This window comes from Lepeophtheirus salmonis, chromosome 9 (genome assembly GCF_016086655.4).
Source record: "Lepeophtheirus salmonis chromosome 9, UVic_Lsal_1.4, whole genome shotgun sequence".
Classification (NCBI taxonomy): domain Eukaryota; kingdom Metazoa; phylum Arthropoda; class Copepoda; order Siphonostomatoida; family Caligidae; genus Lepeophtheirus; species Lepeophtheirus salmonis.
The window spans coordinates 25,455,144-25,475,987 of NC_052139.2; the positions used below are offsets into that span (position 1 = coordinate 25,455,144).

At 32.0% G+C, this 20,844-nt stretch overlaps 3 protein-coding genes across 6 annotated transcripts in view; 2 read left to right on the forward strand and 1 right to left on the reverse strand.

The window, feature by feature from the left end:
• The first annotated feature begins 963 nt into the window (after positions 1-963).
• On the forward strand, positions 964-4,599 carry LOC121124043 (myophilin). Of its 2 annotated transcripts, none has more exons than XM_040719149.2 (4): positions 964-1,468; positions 1,531-1,658; positions 3,754-3,988; positions 4,080-4,599. In XM_040719149.2, exons 3-4 carry the CDS (start codon positions 3,776-3,778, stop codon positions 4,377-4,379), a joined length of 513 nt encoding a protein of 170 aa, XP_040575083.1. In that variant the 5' UTR covers positions 964-1,468; positions 1,531-1,658; positions 3,754-3,775; the 3' UTR covers positions 4,380-4,599. The 2 variants fall into 2 exon arrangements, with proteins under 2 accessions (XP_040575083.1, XP_040575082.1); XM_040719148.2 differs by having other exon boundaries at positions 3,768-3,988.
• Positions 4,600-4,751: 152 nt separating this feature from the next.
• Positions 4,752-20,844, forward strand: part of LOC121124038 (uncharacterized) — a 38,959-nt gene continuing 22,866 nt past the window's right edge. For all 3 annotated transcript variants that reach the window (XM_040719140.2, XM_040719141.2, XM_071891109.1), the window contains exons 1-2: positions 4,752-5,475; positions 13,892-14,143. In XM_040719140.2, coding sequence (XP_040575074.1) covers positions 5,182-5,475; positions 13,892-14,143 — 546 coding nt within the window. In that variant the 5' untranslated portion in view covers positions 4,752-5,181. The remainder of the gene's footprint in view (positions 5,476-13,891; positions 14,144-20,844) is intronic.
• On the reverse strand, positions 5,696-7,368 carry mats (MOB kinase activator-like 1). The gene has a single exon (XM_040719147.2). It carries the CDS (start codon positions 6,811-6,813, stop codon positions 6,124-6,126), a length of 690 nt encoding a protein of 229 aa, XP_040575081.1. The 5' UTR covers positions 6,814-7,368; the 3' UTR covers positions 5,696-6,123.

The window sequence follows — 20,844 nt, forward strand, 5'->3', positions numbered from 1 at the left end:
ACATTCGATAGAGCGGAAACCTTTACCTATAGTAATTTTCCTTATATTGAATTTTTGGCAATATGAAGGATTTATGTTAAACCAACGTAATTTGACCCCTATTTGAGCTCTGTACCTCAATATGTTCTATAGTTGCGGTCGATTGCGTATTTTTAACGTTTTGTGCTACCTTGACTTCTCAAAATTTAATGGCCTCTTACTCTGACAATATATACCAGAATACCAAGTACAGAATCTAAATGATTTTGTTAGGAAATTTACTCACTTGCACTGCTTAAAATCAGAGCTAGGTAATTTCACCTTAAGTCATTTTGCGTCAATGAGATTTCGGCTTAATATATAAATAAATGTGATTTATACGTCGTTTTTTATTTTGGCTTAAAATTGATGTCCCCTTTGAACTTTTTAATCAAATATATTATATGTATTACTATAAAACAAATAAGTAATAAAATTAGTATAATAAGAAAAATAAATTATCACGACAACGATCCGAATAGAAGAATTGTTAATCACTTCTCCGTTACTAATTAACATTAGACATGATGAGTTACTCATACTAGAAAAGACACAATATGGATTGACGAACACGCATAATATGAGACAAGAGCATAATTTCCTCATTATTCCAACAGAAAACAATAATTTAATACATTTTATAGTAATAATTATTGCATATTTTGAATTAATAATTGAAAGGAAACATCAATTTTAACCAAAAATTAAGAATAACACCGTGTAAACATCATTTATTTATATTTTAAGGCAAAATTACTGGGCAGTGGGCACTCTTAACCCTTTATCCCCCTATGTGCCAGATTTGGTACATTTGGAAAATTACTTATAAATTATAAGTCAAATAACTGAATGCATCTGTTAAAAACTTATCATACCGGTTCAGTACACGTTTACAACAACACGGATAATATGTATTGCGCAAAAACACGCATAGTATTTCAGTTACATCTCAAAATCAATAGGTGTGCATGTATTTTGATTGCTCCTCATCGTCTCTAACAATTTTGTGCTATAAATCCCATGAGTTATGTGCTAATATAATCATTATTTTAAGTATTATAGACTAATAAATACTTAATATGACATTTTGCATTTCTATGCCCCCATGTGATATATTTGACCATTTGACAAAAACATACATGTCTGTGTGCCTTATGTTCCAAATTTGGGACACATCAATTAAATACAGGTTTATTTAAAAATATTTTATTTTTATGCTAAATATGTGATAGCTATACAGAATATACTTCATATATGCGAGAAAAATTTAAAAATCTAATTCAAACATAATTTATGTCATAAAGGGTTAAAATCAGGTGGGATCATTTTTGAAATAAGCAATCCGCAAAGGGAGGTTAGCACAAGAACGAGCGACGGTGAGATTCATATATATTATATATAAATATATAATACCATCGAGGTTTAGTACTAACCGGCCTCCTCCTATCCAGTAATTAATTCCTTAAAGTACGTCATATTATATACGTATTATATTGTATACGTCTTTTTCAGGTTAAGAGTTTTAATCTCGTCATATTTGAGTTTCACTACTTCAATTATCACTTATTTTGTTGATGTGATAGTGGCAACTGACTGAGGTTTCTTAATATTTTTGGTGCTTTTCGTATTCGCTTCCAAAGGTTTGTTCATATAATGTTTCCCCGCGAAATTCTCGGCCATCTATTAATAAATTTGTAATTTTAAAAGTGCTTCTGTTCTACATCTCTTCATTAATAAAACCGTGTATGTGTCATAGTTTTGTTCTTTGAGGGTAAATTTCCACAAAGACATCTTTTACTAAGAGATGAATGATAAAGTAAAAGATGTCCTTGTAAATCCCTGAACTAATCAGTTTGTGTCAAATGATAGGTTAAAAAGTAACACCCTAAAATAACAATACAATTTTTTTTTGACCTTTTTTTTATTACTAATAAGTTATAGTTAATTAATAAACCAAAAAGTTTCGAAGAAAGAAAAAGTGTGTACTATGTGTCGAATGAATCCCCCATTTGTAGATTCGAATAAGTAATAACCCTAGGGATGCAAGTAAAGGCGGAAGTATTTTATATTGTAAAAAAACAAACACGTAAAATTTCAAATAACTTTTGTTTCCGACAATATTCATTTGGTCCCTTACATGTCCTCAAAAAGTTTAATTAATTAAAAAGTTAACAGAATCGAACAAATTTGAGACACTTCCACAAGTATAACAGAAGATTATAATTTAAATTCTACATTTTGTAGTTGAATATATCCATGCATGACTTGATCATAAAAGACGAAATATCCAATATGCAATTTCATGGAGAATAGATACTCATTACAAATCCTTAATTTCACTGAATTTCCTTATATTTAATTAATAATTATGTACGTATAGGAAATAATAGTCACTATTGTCAGACTTCAAGGGAACACGTGCATTGGAGCTATATATTGAAAATGAATCCATAGCATACCAAAGTCCATTTGCCCAACTGATATAAGAAGAGGGTTTTTATGAACCAATGATGACTGATCGGCAAGAGGCGCAGATTCAAAAGGCACTCTTCTCTACTGTGATAGCTAATATCAAGATCATAAAGTTATTGATAACTATTTAGGGATGAAGGGTTTACCGGAGACAAAGGGTCCCGACATGACAACCTACGCTTTGAGTCCAAGTCCAGAGTCTGAAAGTATGGAGCTCCCCAGTCAAGAGAAAGAGGAGATGCAGACAATAGAACATGAGCCATCATCTCCCAAGGAAGATCAGTTCGTGCTAATGGATGATCGAACGAACGTAATCACTAAGAACCAGGATAAGTGCGATCAGGATATCCAGAACTTCAAGGAGAAAAAAGTTGACGAGAAACATCATTAAGCTATACAATAACAAGTGATCTACTCAATCGTATGTCTCGGAATAGAGCTGGAACATCACATGAGCTATCCATCATGAGAGCTATGTATATAGATATCAGATTGCTGAGATGGGTTAATTAACGCTTGCGTGGATCTAAACACCTCTCACTTTATTTTTGCTATTCCCAAACATTGACCCACTATAGCTAAGCGGAATGCCATTACTAGAGCAGATCACAATTTACTTTTTGTCAATACAACTAAATATGAGAGAGGAAGTCTTGACATGAGCCGGTTGGTTAATACATTAGAAAAAAACCAATAGAATTCAAAACTCTCTCGCCAAGAGTCAGAAGCTATCTCAGGACGTGCCACCTCGAGTCAACTAATGATCAAAGTGTCTCAATAATCCAATTATGAAAATGGAATGCCACACCAACTAATAAACCAATTGTAGACTGTTAATAATGACTCCATGTTATCATTTATGAATATGACTCAGTAATTCGAAGAAGGCGTGTACAAATTGATTAATGCATGTTAAAACTGATCGATCGGAAACTTTGTACATGCAAAGACAATCATCTACACAATCTACATCTGAGTCGTCTATTAACTCTGCATGTTATTACTAATTTTTTAAAGGCTTTCTTCTTTATTGCTTGAGTGAATAAATATATATTATAAGTATTAAGTTAGTAATCTTTAAAAATATGATCTTAGATTTTTCCCCATATTCATTAAATAAAGTTTTCTCCCGGAGCTAAGGAAACGGCACAATGACTTTATTTTCATTAACATTACTATAAAACAGTAGAATATCGTTGAAAATCTTATACCGTACAATTTGCGGTATATGTTATTTATAACCATTAATGCATATTTATATAGATTTAATTTTGAAGGTTTGAGAATGGTCTCTAGTTCTTCCAAGGGAGAAACTGAAATTTTGGATTGGATTGCGTCTGTTCTAGAAGAGCCCTTGTCCCAGGATGGTTTTGAGGTAATTCTACAGAACGGAGTGATATTATGCAAATTAATGAACAAAATATCTCCAGGAGCTATAACAAGGATTAAAGAAAAGGGATCTGCCTTTCTCCTAATGGAAAACATAAATGCATTTTTGGTGAGTCAGTATACAATTCAAGTACATTATATGTAATATGACTCGAGGGGGGAATAATAGTTAGTACTCTACTTTACTTATCTTATTTCAGAGAGCCGCTAAAGACTATGGAGTACCAGAAGAAGAAGTTTTTCAAACTCCTGATCTCTTTGAGGCTAGAAATATTCCTCAAGTAATTATCTGTCTCTATTCTCTGAGTCGTATAACACAAAAGCACCCCGAGTACACAGGTCCTTGGATTGGTCCAAAAATGGCTACTAAAAATGAACGTAATTTCACAGAGGATCAAATAAAAGCTGGACGGGATTCTCAAATTGGACTTCAAGCGGGCTATAATAAGGGAGCTTCTCAAGCAGGGCATGGAGGAATGGGAAACATACGACATATGTAAATGGTTAACATACAAAAATATATAATACTGAGTCGACATTATTCATTGAATCATTGTATAACACCTTATCGTATCCTGATAAATAATCATAAGAGAGAGTCTAAACTGCATATTTGTTACAACTACAATAGTCATTATCAATTTGATGATATGTGTAATATTATTATAAGTCTATAATTTATTTAATTATAATGAAATTAAATACATAAAATTAAACTTATGCTAATGGATTCGGGTCAGTTTCTTTAAGAGGATGAATAGATATAAAGTCTGGAACTTGGGGCCCCTCGTCTTTCAAAATTTCCATTAGTTGGTCCCAATCACGATCTTTGTTTTTAGAGAACTTAAGGATAGATCCGGGGAATCTTTGGTGTAAGGGATTGGATTTTTCCTGATCTATTGAGCCTTCTACTACGATCAGGAGGAAAACAAGAATGGCCAAGGAAAGCGCGAATATAAATTTCATTTTCTATGTTTGAGGTACGAGATCCAACTGAGAACGAACTTTTAATTCACTCTCAAACCTGGATCACTACAAAATCAATGAATGCTACAAACATGTTTTGATGCGTCATCTCAATCAATATCCATGGAATGATTTAAAATAGCCACTCGTTTATAATAATTTATTTATTTTAGATATCTTTCTTTTCAAGAAAGCGGACAAGCTGCAAGTAGCTAAATTTCTGGCAAAGATCCAAATGCTTGAATCAGTTTTCAAGTCAAGTGGGAAACTTCTCTAACAAATAAAAATAATTATCATCTATATTGTCCTTAATAATAGAATAATGAAATAGTTACAATGAACTCCAGTGAAATGTGCAATGGAGCCCCTTCCGTCACGAATGGAGGAGAGAGCACTCTTCATCCTCATGACACCAAGACTGTCAGCCCAGAAATGCTTTACAAGCTATCTAAAAAGATAGCTCAATTGACTAAAGTGATATATTCTCTCAATACTCGAAATGATGATTTGGCATTAGACATGGAGAATATGAGGGAGGTCTATGAGGATAAAATATCTCAGGCTCACGAAGAAATTCAAAAACTCCTTGATCCACACCATCAACCGACAACCAATGGAGCGGCTCCTAATGTAACTTATCTATCTATTTATATTTATTAATACATATATTTCAATCAATTTGTGTGTATCGCTTTTCCGTGTATTACATTTAAGTTATTTCCTCCTTTTATTAACTAACTTTGAAATGTCAGACAAAACAGCGTGATCCTGATGAGCATGACATTAAAGGGATGATTATGAACTTTTTCTTAAATTACCAATTGCATAAAATAATTTCATCAGAACCATGTAGACAAAAATTTTAAAGTGATTTATTACAAAAATTCATAGCTTATAACATGATATCCTTACAATTTAAAAACAAGAGTTTGGGATTTTCAACGCTGGTATATAACAGCAAAAACGCTTAATTTACCAGGAATAGGAGAAGGGTTAGCTAATTAATGAAAAATATGATTATAAATTATATTACTGGATTATAAAGTCATTTTGCAGTCCCCTCTATTGAGTTGTTCTCCTGACGGAGAGAGTAAATTAAGAGAGGACTGAAGATTACAAACAATTTAGTTTTTTCTCTTCATTCATAATGTATTAATTACACATAAAATAAGGGCACTTATACGAGTCATTTCCTTGGTCTCTTATCCATCGAATTTGCTTCCTTACTTGCACGCACGCACAGCACTCATTTACTACAAGGATAAAGGGACTGAGTCCTTACTTCCCAGATGATGATGAGGATGATAGCTCTGATGAAACGGAAGAAATGGCTGTTAGCCTTTCAATGAGCTCTTGTAATGGTGCAAGTTCCTTTCGTTCAATTAAATCAAACTCCTGAACAAAGTAAATGAAATGTTTAAATGATGTATTCAAATGAGCCTCTTCCCCCAGGGAAACAATCTCCCGGAAATGTTGATGATAAATGTGTGCATAGACACGAAACAATCTCTTGAGGATTGTTTTGGCTATGACCATAAAGTTTTTAGGGAAGGGAACCCCGATTTTACTCGGGAAAAGAGATTCGTCATCTAGCTGATCCTGGACCCAAGTCATCAAATAATCAATGTATTTAGGAGCAGAACATTTGATGGGCTTTTTGACTGTGTGTCCGTCTGCCCAGTGATATTCATATTTGGGGCCTGCACTCATTATGGAGCAGCGCTCTTCCGTGCAAAACTCCGTGATGGTTCCGTAGAGCATATTGATCTGATTGAAAAAGTCCACGGTGTTCACTGCGACCCATTCGTTCACGTCTTCTCCTTCCGGGAGGATCACAGCCAGTCGGAGGTTTCCAGAGCCAAGCGTGGCAGCAGCATGTTTCATCAGGTCATGCTGATGAGTGCCTTCAGGGATATTCTTCTTGGGCTTGAAAGTCTTGGAGGATCGACTCCCCAGAAGAAAACTCATGGTCTTGTCCTTTTATCTCTCTCTCTTCCTTACTTCCACGCTCTCTCAATGGAGCAGGGATGATGAGCCAATACTTTCCTCTAGTTGTGGGGGAGGAGGACCCTCATGTTCCAGAATAGCATACACCCTCAACTCACAGCTGAGCTCCCACTACCAAATTCCAAGAAGCCTTGAACACAACTCCATTAACAATTTTATTTTATAATAAGGAACTTCTCTCTCTCTCTCTCTCTCTCTCTCTCTCTCACTCACTCACTTCTTTTCACTTCAGATGATGATGTTTAGTATGCGTATGCAGGAGTTACTCACTCAGACCTCTCTGCCAAAATATCCGTGCGCGCACAAAATAGTATTTGTTTCTCTTGTAGAGTAGCAGGAGTCGATGATCGAAAAGAAAGAAAATAGATCTAACAAATATGTCTGCTTTGAAAATATTAGTTTAGACAGCTAGACAGTTAAACTGCACAAACGTGGTCTGATATTCGATCTTGGCCAACTCTGCCGATGCAAAATCATGAGTTTAAAAATATGATTCATATAATATTATATTTATACCAAGTAATAAATAAATATATATATATATATATTATGCGACCCTCTCTAAAAAAACGACGTAGTATTTGGCAAGGATTTATATCATTAGTTAGTGGTTTTTTTTTTCTTTTTTTGCAGAATTAGAGGTATGTTTTCATACCTGGAAGGGACTCTTTGTTTTATGGGAACCATTTAAATTTATTGCACACATTGCAATAATTTTTAAAAAGATGAAAACATTAAACGTAATGGTCCACTGATTTTATCTCCTAGTCAAGAGATTTTTCTTGCGTTCTACACCCGCCCGATCATCGTAGATTTTTTGAATAAATTGATTTTGGTCATGGAAAAAATATTCGATTCCCTAAAAAAGTCATTCAAACAAAGCATTTTATTTAAAATATAAATAAAATTAAAAAAAAAATAAGTTAAAATTTCCTAGACAATAAAAAAAATGACTTCCCTCAAGAAAAAAACAAACTTTACCCCAGGTTAATAGAAATACAAGGTTATATATATCCATAGTTGATAATATTGTAGAGAAAAACGCGTGCCAGGAGAAGGGAGGGGGAGAAAGACATATGGTATCATTGTTTAAAATACTGATGTGATTATCATAGCCCTGCTTTATTATTATTTTTGAGGGTATAACGAAAGTATTTATTAGCAAACTGTTTAATGAAGATATACTAGGTATAATTGACTTTGACGTTTTTTATCTTTTACAGTAGATTTGAAAACGTCACACTCCATCAAATTGTAATTAATTATGAACCACATTCTCAGAATAATAACTAATGAAACGACATAGTAGGGCATTTCAAAATATATTTGAAGTTCCAAGTTTAAAAAAGAAGGCTTAAATTAAATATAATCTGCATACTAAAAAATAAACCATTAAACATTTATGTTAAATATACAAAATTAAACAATTAGATTCATATAACTAATAATAACAATAAATTATAAATACAGAATATTGAAATAATAGATTGAAGCAAATAATATTTTCTTGTTCTAACATCGGAATTCAGTTCAATATGTCATAACTTTAGGTTGCAATACACAAGCGAGACGTGGAGTTTAATCAAAAAGATAATCACCCCTCTTCTTCATGTGGAAGTTGCTATATATAATTGTGCACAGGATAGATATATCTCTACCGATGAGATCTAACTAATTATTAATAGTAAAGTAAATGTCAAAACCATAAAATAATGTTAGATTTAAATCCATATCTTCTTCCAATCTTAGTACGAACAGCTTTTATAATCACACTTTCATTTATTTCATGTTTATCTTTAAAAAAAAAAGTTAATCCATGCAGTCAAATTTTAAACCTTAATTACTTATCTTATATATAAAATTAAGACTCATTTATAACTGATAAGACAATTCAGGCAACCATTCTTGACTTAATGTAGTTTTCTAACATGACATCGTAAAGATTTAGAGCAAAAGCTAATTATGTAGTAATGTCCGGCGATATTACTCCTTATTAAGGTCATCAAAAAAGATTTCCCCCCGTTATTTATGCTTGTATAACAACATATATTATCATGAAGGATACATACATTGCGATTTATAATGCTACACCCAATGCAACTACCTCCGTTGTTGTGACGATTTAAGCCGTTGTTTTTGCCTTTTTATGAGTTTTCTGAACACCATTTCTTGGAGCTTGTGAACCATAGCTAATCCTTAAGTGACAAAAAAGTAATCTTTATTTACTATGTAATATTGGAAAACCTAACGATCATACCCAAGTCTTTAAGTGAAAAAACTAGTGTCAGACAAAATAGTTGCGAACCATCCAAAGCTACTACCCCAGTTGTTGTGACCATTTAAGCAGTTGTTTTTGCCTTTTATGAGTTTTCTGAACACCATTTTTTGGAGCTTATCAACCACAGCTAAGCCTTAAGTGAAGAAATTAGTGTCAGACAAACTAGTTGCGAACAATCCAAAGCTACTACCCCCATTGTTGTGACCATTTAAGCAGTTGTTTTTGCCTTTTATGAGTTTTCTGAACACCATTTTTTGGAGCTTATCAACCACAGCTAAGCCTTAAGTGAAGAAATTAGTGTCAGACAAACTAGTTGCGAACCATACAAAGCTACTACCCCCGTTGTTGTGACCATTTAAGCAGTTGTTTTTGCCATTTAATGAGTTGTGTATCATAATTCTTGATATGTTTAGCTAAAATAGAATCATATTTTATGGTTAGATTAAAAAAAATTGAATACTTACTGTTAGATAGTACAAATTCAGAGTTCCATTTCGAAATTAGTAAATATTTTATACTTTTTACTGATAACATGATCGTAACTACATCGTGGTATAGATGACTCAAGACATGCTGAAAATTATCTCAACTTCACAATTTACAATGGAGGTATATCTATAAATGACATCATTACCAACATCCAGGAATGGACGTGTTTACCCGTGTATTTCTCCATAAATTTTTTGAACGTAGGATGATTAGCAATGGATAAGGGTATATTACATGTAATAAGCACCTTTGTGAGATCACAGTTAAAGTCTGTCTTGATGTATTCATCATTAACTTGATTTTTTAGATGAATATCTATGCTCTTGATATGAGATGAGGATAATGAGTGGCGTGTAATTCTAGACAAGGGACTAAAGGTACATTTATATCGACAAATCCAACAAGCCATTTGTTTCTCATAAGGTAAGTATTTTCCAAATTCCTGGGCCTCCATTTTCATAAATCCAGACAGAAGGCGACGCTATTTTAGGCATTTTATTCAGTTCTCTATCGACTATCAGTATCTAATATTATATTAATATTGAATAATATAGGCGGGAATGATAACGTTCTTGATAGAAGAAGATGTATATTATTTAATCAATGATGCCATGCGTATTTATTCTTTTCTCCTCGCACGCTTTTCTATTTTTACCAAAATTATCACCCTTAGATACCATAACGCTTTTTCTACTGATTTTAACTTCTACCATGCTTTTTAATAGTCATGTCAAAGAGGATATACTGTTACTGTTAATCATATAATTTCTAGTATTATAAAATATGCTGTTAATATAACGTTGTTATACTCTATGACGTCAAAATTTGTCTGTTTTGCCGTGCAGTCGGTAGGATACATCAAATAGAAAATTCTAGGAAGCCCGATTACATGATTACACCTAGTATTTCTATTTACTTTGACCCTACCTACGCCTTATATGTACTTAGACGCACGAAAATAAATTCAAATTTGTAAAAAGACACAGAAAGGTCTGCATATTTATCTTGGAGTTATCCTTCAAAAATTGATTCCTAAATTCAACGTATAAAATAACCCACTAAAACTCAATGTTTTACCAAATATTTATTGAAGCTGATATGTTATGCCCATGGCGAAACAATCAGGTATTTATTTTAATTGAGAAATGTTTTTATTTTAGTATTAATGGATAGATGATTTATAGAAATCCTGATTACTTTCCCATTCTAACTTAAAAGTTGCATTGCCCAACAACCGCTCCAAACAACCATAACATTCATTTATTACTTTGGCCCTCTATCATTTAGTAGCTGTACTTCTCATTAATAATATTAAATGCGAATGTCTGTGTGTGTGTGTGTCCTGGAATCAGAGCCAAACCAATGGATGAATTTTTCTGAAATTTTTCATGTAGGTTTTTAAGGCTCAAGAAAGGGCTCTGGTAACCATTTTTTGACCTTCAATGCCATGATAACCATAAAGTAGCATTTTTCTAAAAAACAATCTTTTTGACTAACAAACCACTATTTCATGTTAAACAAAATATAAAGATGTTAAAATTTTAAAATTGATTCTCGCTACATGTTGGTTCTTTGCTCTCTTTTTTTATGAAGATACTAAGAAAAAGAATGAATAAGACAATTGATTTTTGAGAATAATATGAAGCATGAGCAAACGATTGTTCAAACTGAATATTTTTTCTTCTCTAAACTTCTCCTTTAAAAAATCAGAAGAGTTCAGCATTATTTTTAATTTCTTAATGTCCTGGTCAACGCCAGGACAACCCAACTCTATCTCCTTATAAAAAAAGGGCGCAAATATACATACCAACATTAACATTCAGAGAGAATGATTCGTAAGATTTTAGGGTCTCTATTTTTTGCTATATATTAAACAAAATAATTCTTAATTAATTTTAATTTAGGCAAACCTACTCTAGTAATAATTATAAAAAAGAAATTCTAGGGGGTAAAAGGACGGGGGCGGGATACTTGCTCGGGAGTTAAAGCACGAGGGATAGTTGTTGGGAAGGGGGATTACGAGTAGATGTCCTATTTCCATTCCATTTATAGGTTATTCCTTGGCCCATAGATCTTGTTACGTGACTGTTTAGAGTCATCATGCTATTATTTAATTAACTGTTATATATTTTTTTTACTATAACTACTCTATTAATTCTAAGGCCTTAGATTGAAATATCAATGGGGAGGGGTTGTAAATTTTAAGTATTTTTTAGCGTGTGAGTTTAAATTGTTGTAAACAATTTATTTTTATTTTCCAATGCTGTTATAATTATTATTTCATTTTTGACAATGGTCTGTTCTTCTTAATATTTAAACCCTTCCGTGCGGGCGAGCGTTAGGGTCATATAGCGCCTGTATATTATATGAACTGTATCATTATGAATTTGAAAAAAAAAAATAATTGTATTCAGATCACATATTAACATATATGCATGAAAAAGTTTGTCTATATAAATGAGATGTCCAACTTATTTTTTTGTCAAAAAATTGCCAAATCGAAGTTCATGAAAAAATTGCAAAAATACTGTTTTGCAGCTATTTTTTCAAAAACCAAAAAAATAGTATTTATTGGTATTGTTAAGAGGATCATTAAACTACCAAGATTTTTTTCGTACTTAGAAAACCAAAAAAGTTATGAAGAACAATATCTTGGAAAAAAATAACCCTCGATAACTGGTTCATTTTTGCGAATATTGCAAAAATTATCCATTTAAATATTCCAGAAATTCAAAATACTAAAAAAGGTATATAGGTGTGAAAATTTATGCTCAAAATGCAATGTTTTTGTGGCATCCTATAAATTGACGTTTGATGACAAAAGGAGAGAATAAATGAAAAAAATTGACAAATGATTCAGAAAATGACAGATATTTCAGATAAACATCCATTTTTATGTGTCAAATGTATCTTCAAATTTTTGTTCCTGTATAGGACATATAAAGAAAGTACAATCTATATTAGCTTTAATCAATAAGTCAATTTTCTGAGTTTTTTTGCTTGCATTTGCATAGTTTTCCAATGATTTCTTTTACGTCGCTAGGGGGATACAGTTGTATCTGAGTTCCAAAAAGCCAAGGGCTTCTAATGGACTTGGAAAAGTGATTTAAGGCAAGGTTAATAGAAATACAAGGTTAGACCATCATGTAATCGGGTTTTCTAGAATTTTCAATCTTATGTATTCTATCGACTGCTGGAAAAGACAGGCAGATTTGGACAAAACACGCAACCACTCATTTACCATGACGTCAATATTAAAAGCGTGGTGGAACTCAAACATCAGTCGTACACACGTTATGGTACAACCTTGTATTTCTTTTAACCTTTTATTAAAAACATGTGTACTATGTATATGTAGAATGAAAGCAATCCTCAATTCTCCATCTTCCTGCGCCCTCTCCCCTCCTAGCCTCCCCTCACGATCCATCCTTTTAAACCATTGTCTTATCAACCTGAGTGTACAGGACACCTGTTGGAACTTGGAGTACTATTCCAGTACTTTGCGTAAAAGGTAGCTGCTACTCTATTTGCATCTATTATCATTGCATGGACCCGAATTTTCTAATGACACCCCTTGTTTTAAGTCCCTGTTACCAAACTAAGCCTGTATATAAAGAACCGAGACCGAAACTGTTGAAATGAAAGAACCGATACCAGGACCGAAAGAACCGCTGAATCTGAACCGGGCAAAAACATGAATATTTATCATTATTTATTGTGAGGATCAGTTTTGGCTACTTCAAGTGCAATTTGCAGCACTCCCAAAGGGTGAATAAAAATAATTTGTTGATAGAGATTGGAGATGAGATCATACGTCAATGAATATAATTATAATTCACTCTCAATTTGGGAAAATTCAATTTAGCTTGCTTTTTTATTCACGGGCTACATATAGTTCTAGCATCAAACAAAGAAACAAACAGTTAACTAAAGGTGAAGCAATGCCTATTATTTATTATAACTCTGAAAAATTGTTGCGATTTATTGAAATTAAACCTAATTAATGAAAAATGCGTCTTACGCTGAATAGCTTAATTAATCTTAATGGATATGTGGAACAAAGATTAAAAATTGAATTGAAGGAAAAGGAAATGTGATTGAGTTATAAATAATAATGTAATCTGTGTCAGTTTTTTAATCTTAGCAACTAGACCCTATTAATAATGATCCTCTATGGGCCTATTTAATCTCACTAAAATACCTTTTTAAGGAATATATGTAATCTACGCCTTATATTTGAAATTAATAATGTCCCTTTATTACGCCTTACAGTCCTCTAAACCCGAATCACTATCCTCGAATGAAACTCTTCGAAAGGAATTAAATAAAACCAAAAACACCCTTAAGAATATGGAAGCTAAAATGGCTGAAAGAGAGGAAGAGAACCGTCAAATGATCGAGAGTCTGAATATCCGAGGAGAAGGCTCAAATCACTTAACAAATGGGCAGAGTGTATCATCTACTTCTTCTTCTACTCTGAATCAGGAGGAATCCAATACCTTGATAACAACACTAAATGAAAAGGTATAATTAATATATGCATAAATAAATTATGACATAACATACATGCTTAATTATTAATGAAAGGAGTTTATTAACACATATTCGGCCCATCCATTACAGGGGAAGTAAAAAAAAAAATGTTTGGGAATTAAATTAAACTACCTTTACTTTTCTTATAAAAATAAAATTATAAATGATGAATTAATCCATGAAACTTAATTACATTAATTGATCAATCTTAATTCTTTATCTTAAAAAAGTTGAATGAGTAATATCATAACTTTATGGTACATACGTACTTAGGTTGATTATAGGGGGAAAATGGGGAAGCCACACATCCCCTAATTTAAATTTCAGCTTTCTAATCTCTTGAAAGAGGTTATGATGAACAGCTGAAAGGACATAGTTAGTAAATAAGTCATTTCTCCTTTTATAGTTACCATAAAATACTGATAAGGACCGGTCCTAGGAATGACAAATTTTATTAGGACCGGACTTGTAGGACAGCAGTCTTTTTATTTTTTTCTAGAATGATCCACCTCTACTGCAGTCCTGGCAGTTCACTCTCGGTCCGGTCTAGTTCAGTTCTTAAAAGTTATACAGTTCAGTCCTTGATGATGACACTCACCTTTGCTTCTTCTTTATTAATTCGTTCTAGTCCCAAGGACTGGTCCTAAGACTGAACAGAACCGAATCAATAACGACAGAAACAGCATTAAAACCAGGTATAGGTAGTGTTGTGTCGGTCCATATTTAGATCTGAAGAAAAACAGTCGTGTCCAGTTCAGTCTAAAAACATTATGAAAGTAATTGATGATTGAATATTTTTATTTATATATATTGGGGTCCTAATGATTGTAATTTGCTCGGAAATTCTGGGCTATCTTTTTAAAGTTCGCATCCAGATTATATAATCAAAGTGCTCATGACTGAGTTTAGTAAATTGTTTTTTTCTTTTCCCTACATTAATCTAAGAGAAAGCAGACTGACACAATCTTGTTGATCTGAATATTCCAAAAACACGAAGACCTAATTGTTTTAGAAGCTCAAAATGTTGTGGCAATCCCATCCATAATTCTTCAGTAGAAGAGGATGACTTGAAGACGTTCTTCAATTCATCATTTGATGGTAGGTCAATCAATTTGATTTGCATTTTTTACAAATTGATGAGCCTGCCCATTCCATAGCCCATTGGGCAGAGTTGAAAACTTGTACTGAACCAGTTAAAATACCCCATTACAATTATCATTATTTTGAAATCTATGATTCAATTTTCTGATCAAGCCTTCAATAAATTATTTTTGATTTTATTTAATAATTTTCTTAGTGCCTTATGAGATACACTTGAGGGCTAGACTTACTCTGCAGGCCGTCGGTCTAGAATCCCTGACTTAGTTCATGTACAAAAATTACTAAAGATAAACGCAATCTCAGCAAATATGTATCTAACGCAACCTTTATATAAGAAACAATGTGTGAAGTAACAAATTATGTATGTAGTTGATTAATTATGTAATTACCTTGAGTCAATAAACAGTATATTATGTAGATATTGAGTAATGTATTGTTCAAAATGTAATCCACTTTGTACTATTAATACATTTTACATCATTAACGAGTGGCATTTGATTAAAAAACAAAGGAAAATAAATATTTAGAATAATTTATAGAGTCAAGCTTAGAGGATTACATTTATTTATAACCCAACGTTTATTTCAAATAAAGGGGGAAAAATGACAAAATTCTTTTGTCAAATCGAAAATTAAACATTTCTTTCTAATAAGTAGTTGGCTACGTACTTATTCAGTCACCTACGTTACATTAAATTATGCATATATCTTCAGCTAGAAGTAAAATTGACAAAGAAAGGATAATGATTCCTTTGCCACATCATATACTATGTACGTATTAACTTAGGTCTAGAACAGGGGTGATTTAACTTTTTAGGATATGGGCTACATAAAAGATATAGTAACTTTTTTAGGGGCCATATTTAGAAGAGGGATTTTTAAAACTTTTATGAATTAAATACATTAAAATTATGTAGAAATACCATAATAGAATAGAGTATTTTCACATGAAGTCAGGATTGTAGATGTCGGCCATTTTGGAAGGACCCTAAACAACCAAGTTAGTTACCATTGAAAACTCTTCTTTTTTATAGTAATATTTAAGAAAATAGTTAACTATTGAATGTCAAAATGAGACCATCAAGTAGAAGGACTTTAACCTCTATCAAAAAACTATCCCTCTATTGGCTAAATTTAGTATATATCTGACACAAATTTACCTATATAAAAATATGTTATTATATCGTTATACAATCACATTTCAGTTTTGCAGATAGAAATTAACTATTACAATGGAAAGAATAAGATATTTTTCTATAATTATCCTACTTTTTTTTATCCCTAATCGATCCAAACATATGTAATTGCTCAAATTTATAAATTCCCTAGGTTTTTCAGTATATATCACTTGGATTATATTCAAATATCAAATATATTGAATGCCAAAATGAGAAAAACAAATAAAGGGACTTAAACCTTACTATCTATTTGAATGTAATCAATATCAACTTTGAGCCTACAAAATGGTGTCTCCTTCAATTAGAATTTAATTTATGACGTCAGTGAAAATCCTTTATATTTATAAGGAAGAACAATTGATAATTCATAGTTAAAGTTGATAATTCTGTATAGAAAAACGCGTACAAGGAGAAGGGGGGTGGAGAAAGACTTATGGTATCATTGTTTAAAATACTGATGTGATTATCATAGCCCTGCTTTATTATGATTTTTGTGGGTATAACGAAAGTATTTATTAGCAAAATGTTTAATGAAGATATACTACGTATAATTGAGTTAGACGTTTTTTATCCGTTACAGTAGACTTGAAAACGTCACACTCCATGAAATTGTAATTCATTATGAACCATATTCTAAGAATAATAACTGATGAAAAAGCAAATATGACAAAGTAGAGTATTCAGAAATATATTTGAAGTTCCAAGTTTAAAAAGAAGGCTTAAATTAAATATAATTTACATACTAATCCTCCCAGGCTATTATTCTAATATTATTTATCCACATTTTTTAAAATGTATATATATATATTTCATAATGGTAAAATGCTAAATATTATTTTATTCAATACTGTATTATAATATTACTTAGTATCAAGGTTACATTAGTATTTACAATTACAAAAGTAGTTACATATTCAAATGTGATTGTCATCTACAAAATATACACAAAAAAAATCGTATTAGAAGATCTTATAAGTAATATGGTTCTTATAACTTGGCTTAATACATTGAAAGTAAGAATTCACAATCCTAGATAAATAACTGCGAGAATTCGAGTCCTTTAGTTAACTATCTTATACAGCTGGTTTCGTTCTCTTTGGACAAAAAATAAGGTTTATGAAGAGAAGAAGACCACCGTTCTCTTGCAATTTCCGATTGCTCCAACTGAACTGAGCTTTACAGTTTTCCTCGCACTCTCTAACGACTTGACCCGAGTCCTCTCTGTAGTTTGTTGCGCCACAGCCAACTACCTCTTCTTCTGACAAATGGATCGTAACGAAGTGCAAATCGCTGCTCTTGCCAGATGCTATGCAAATACTTGTCCGATAATCCAAGAGTGTTGCCGAACATGAATAATATTATAATTGATAACGGAGAATTAAGGGATTATCACTTCTTCCATTGTTAGAACCGATGTCGTGTTTGTTTATTTTTCTTTTATCATAATATACATATTATAAGGGGGGGGTGTTAAAATCAAATTCAATTTTACCTGTAAAATAATTTTTTAAGCACTCTAGAAAAAAAGAAAAACATTCCAGCCCTCCCCCTTTACCCCCAAAATTACTTTGTCGCCCATGAATTCGTATTTTTTTAATCTATTGTCAATAAGTTTATTAAATACATTTTTAAGGTCATGTCAAAGGTAAAAGGTCACAAAAAAGGTCAACTTCTTCGAAATTTTTATTTTAGCATTTGTACTAAGGTGTCCAAATTTTAGGGTGACCTGTTAATGAGACTTTCTGTTATATTTTAATCATAAAAAAAATGTATGTAATGTTTTTAATATTCAAAATGCGTTTTTTGACCTCTGTAACTTTGTGAAAGGACTTTTTTAACGACATTCTCTATTTGTAAAGGGATTCAGAAGTTTGAATTTTAAAGCTATGTTGCTGAATTTCCTAAGTTTGATTTTTAAAGTTATGTTGTTTAATTTCGAAAGCTTCATCAAAGTTCCTTTTCTCAAGTGATACATAAGAATATAATCCAAAATTTTCATTTCGAAAAAAATTAATTGTAGCCTGACGATTGGAATTTTTTTTCTAATTTTATTTTTGAAATTTTTCTTAAGAATATAGTTTTTATTTTTTCCAAAAAATTTAAACCAAGTTTCCTCCAAAAAATATAGTCACCCGGACGCCCCTGAATACTGATACATAATCTTGATGAAGTTGATTTAAATCTTACCAGCAAAAATGGAACGATTTTTTACGCACACTGCATGTTCTATAAAGTATATTGGGATTTTCTTCTGTTCCAGTTTTTTGTTCAAGACTGTTTTTATATTAACATACCACATTATTTAAAATGACTTTTTACTCATAAACTGTTCATAGTTACATACATAGATATGCCCTGCTTCTAATAACAATGTGAATGGCGTTCATCAGGTCAAATTTGTATATTTCGTCATAAACGAGTTTTTTCTATATTGTTGATGAAAAGGAGAAATGTCCATATAGAATACACGGGGATATATATATATATATTTTTGAAAAATTAAATTAATTTGAAAGGTTGAATTTTCTAGTTAAAAGCAAAAATTCCTTCATCTAGTGTGGGATAGCTACAGCACTTCCAGCCTTCCCCCCGGTGACGCCCTTGGAATAACTGTATGTAACAAAATTTCAGATCATAAAACGACAACATTTAAAATGATTAATTCATCCATAAAACACGAAAATGACCATTGAAGCCTTCAACAACAATAGGTTTGCCCTTTAATTTTTTTGTTAAAAATCAGGTTTCTATAGTATAATTTCCATTCAAACCCGTATTTTGAAGTGAAATAACCATAAAAATGAAAATTAAAGGTAACAAAAATTGATAAAAAACATTCCATGAATCGGACGATAAACTAAGTGCTATTCAATAGAGCTCCTACAAAATGTCAAATCATACAAAAAATCAGTAAATGATGGATTATATTAATAAACTTATATTGTTCACATATTTTAATCAATTGCTTTATATTACAAGCCGTCCAAAAACCTTTGACTTTGATTGATTTTTCAGTTTAACTTTTAATTTTCTAACGGAATATTTAATAGATAAACAATAAAAAAGGTTGCGTGAAAACTTTTCAAAATTAAATATAAATAAGTTGATTATATGAGTAATAAATATTTATAAATATAATGTATGTTAATCTCCTTGCCTCTAAAATCTTCATAATTTATTACAATTAGTCAAATAATCAACCAAATATTATTAAATAAATTGGAGAATTTGGTCGTGTAACTTTACAGTCCTTATTATTCTTTAAACATTCCATTAGAAAATTAAAAGTTAAATTGGAAAAATCAATCAAAATTGACTATTTATTTTATATAAAAACCTTTTGAAGCTATAATATAAAGTTTATTCTTTAGTTTTGGCTATAAAAAAAGGAATTGAGAGAAATATTTGGTGGCAAAAAGATCGTTCCTTTTACTAGAGTTAGAATTGTAAGTCCTTGTTGGACTCAGAATAGAGTTGAGGATCGATAACGTAGTGGTGATTCTTCCCTGCGTCACTTTTTAATTACTTCTCTCCTTCTGCTTAAAGGTAATCTAATGAAATCTCATGACAGCTAAGTTGCTTTTCTCCAAAACAATATTGAAATTGTCTGGGTACCTCATTTTTTTTAACATCCTCAAAATGCTCATGATTTTCATCAGTACTTATAGGCTGCGATCTATAATACATGTCCTGCCGATCTGTAAAAATAAAAAAAGTGAAATTGATAATCCTGACAATTTGAAGAATGTTTGGGAGGAGATAGGCTTAGCTGCCATGACGTCAGGGGCGTCTACAAGATTATATATATAGGGTGTGGTTTTACAACTAAGAATATTTTTAAACCCGGTTTTCTTGGGAACCCTTTAACGTACAGCTTTAAAAACCAGTTTATCAGATTTAACAGACAATTTTGTATAACTTTTGTTTACAAAGCGTTGAAAATGTGCTCCGAATACGATCGTCGTGCATCAATCATTGTCGCCTTCTGTCCAGGGTGTGTGCCCAAAGAGATCATCGACTTTCTCGACTTGTCCTCTGCCACCGTGTACAATGTCGCAAAGGAGTTCAAGGAGTCTGGAGGAATAGGAACATCAGCAAGGAAGATCGATCTGCAAACAAAATTGGTTTTCGGATGATTTGAAGATGTTCTAGTATAAGAAAATGTGGCTTAGCTCCCCGGACTGCGATCCTTTGGATAATTTCGTGTGGGGCGTCTTGGAGAGGGAATCCAACAAGTCTACTCACAAAAATTTGGTTTCTCCATTTTTGAGGCTGTGTACTATATGAATAAAGGTCACCTGATCAAGGTGTGCATCAGGATCTCCACCAAGTTGGAAGCAGCCGTAGTTTAGGCTGAGGGTGGTTGGATTGAATGTCGAGGTTCATGGAGGGGACCTACGTTTGTATATAAATG

Excerpts from the sequence above, each read along its gene's own strand:
- LOC121124043 (XM_040719149.2), top strand. The coding sequence starts at position 3,776 with ATGGTCTCTAGTTCTTCCAAGGGAGAAACTGAAATTTTGGATTGGATT. Across the intron at positions 3,989-4,079 it reads AAAACATAAATGCATTTTTG|AGAGCCGCTAAAGACTATGG; the intron begins GTGAGTCAGTAT and ends ATCTTATTTCAG.
- mats (XM_040719147.2), bottom strand. The coding sequence starts at position 6,813 with ATGAGTTTTCTTCTGGGGAGTCGATCCTCCAAGACTTTCAAGCCCAAG.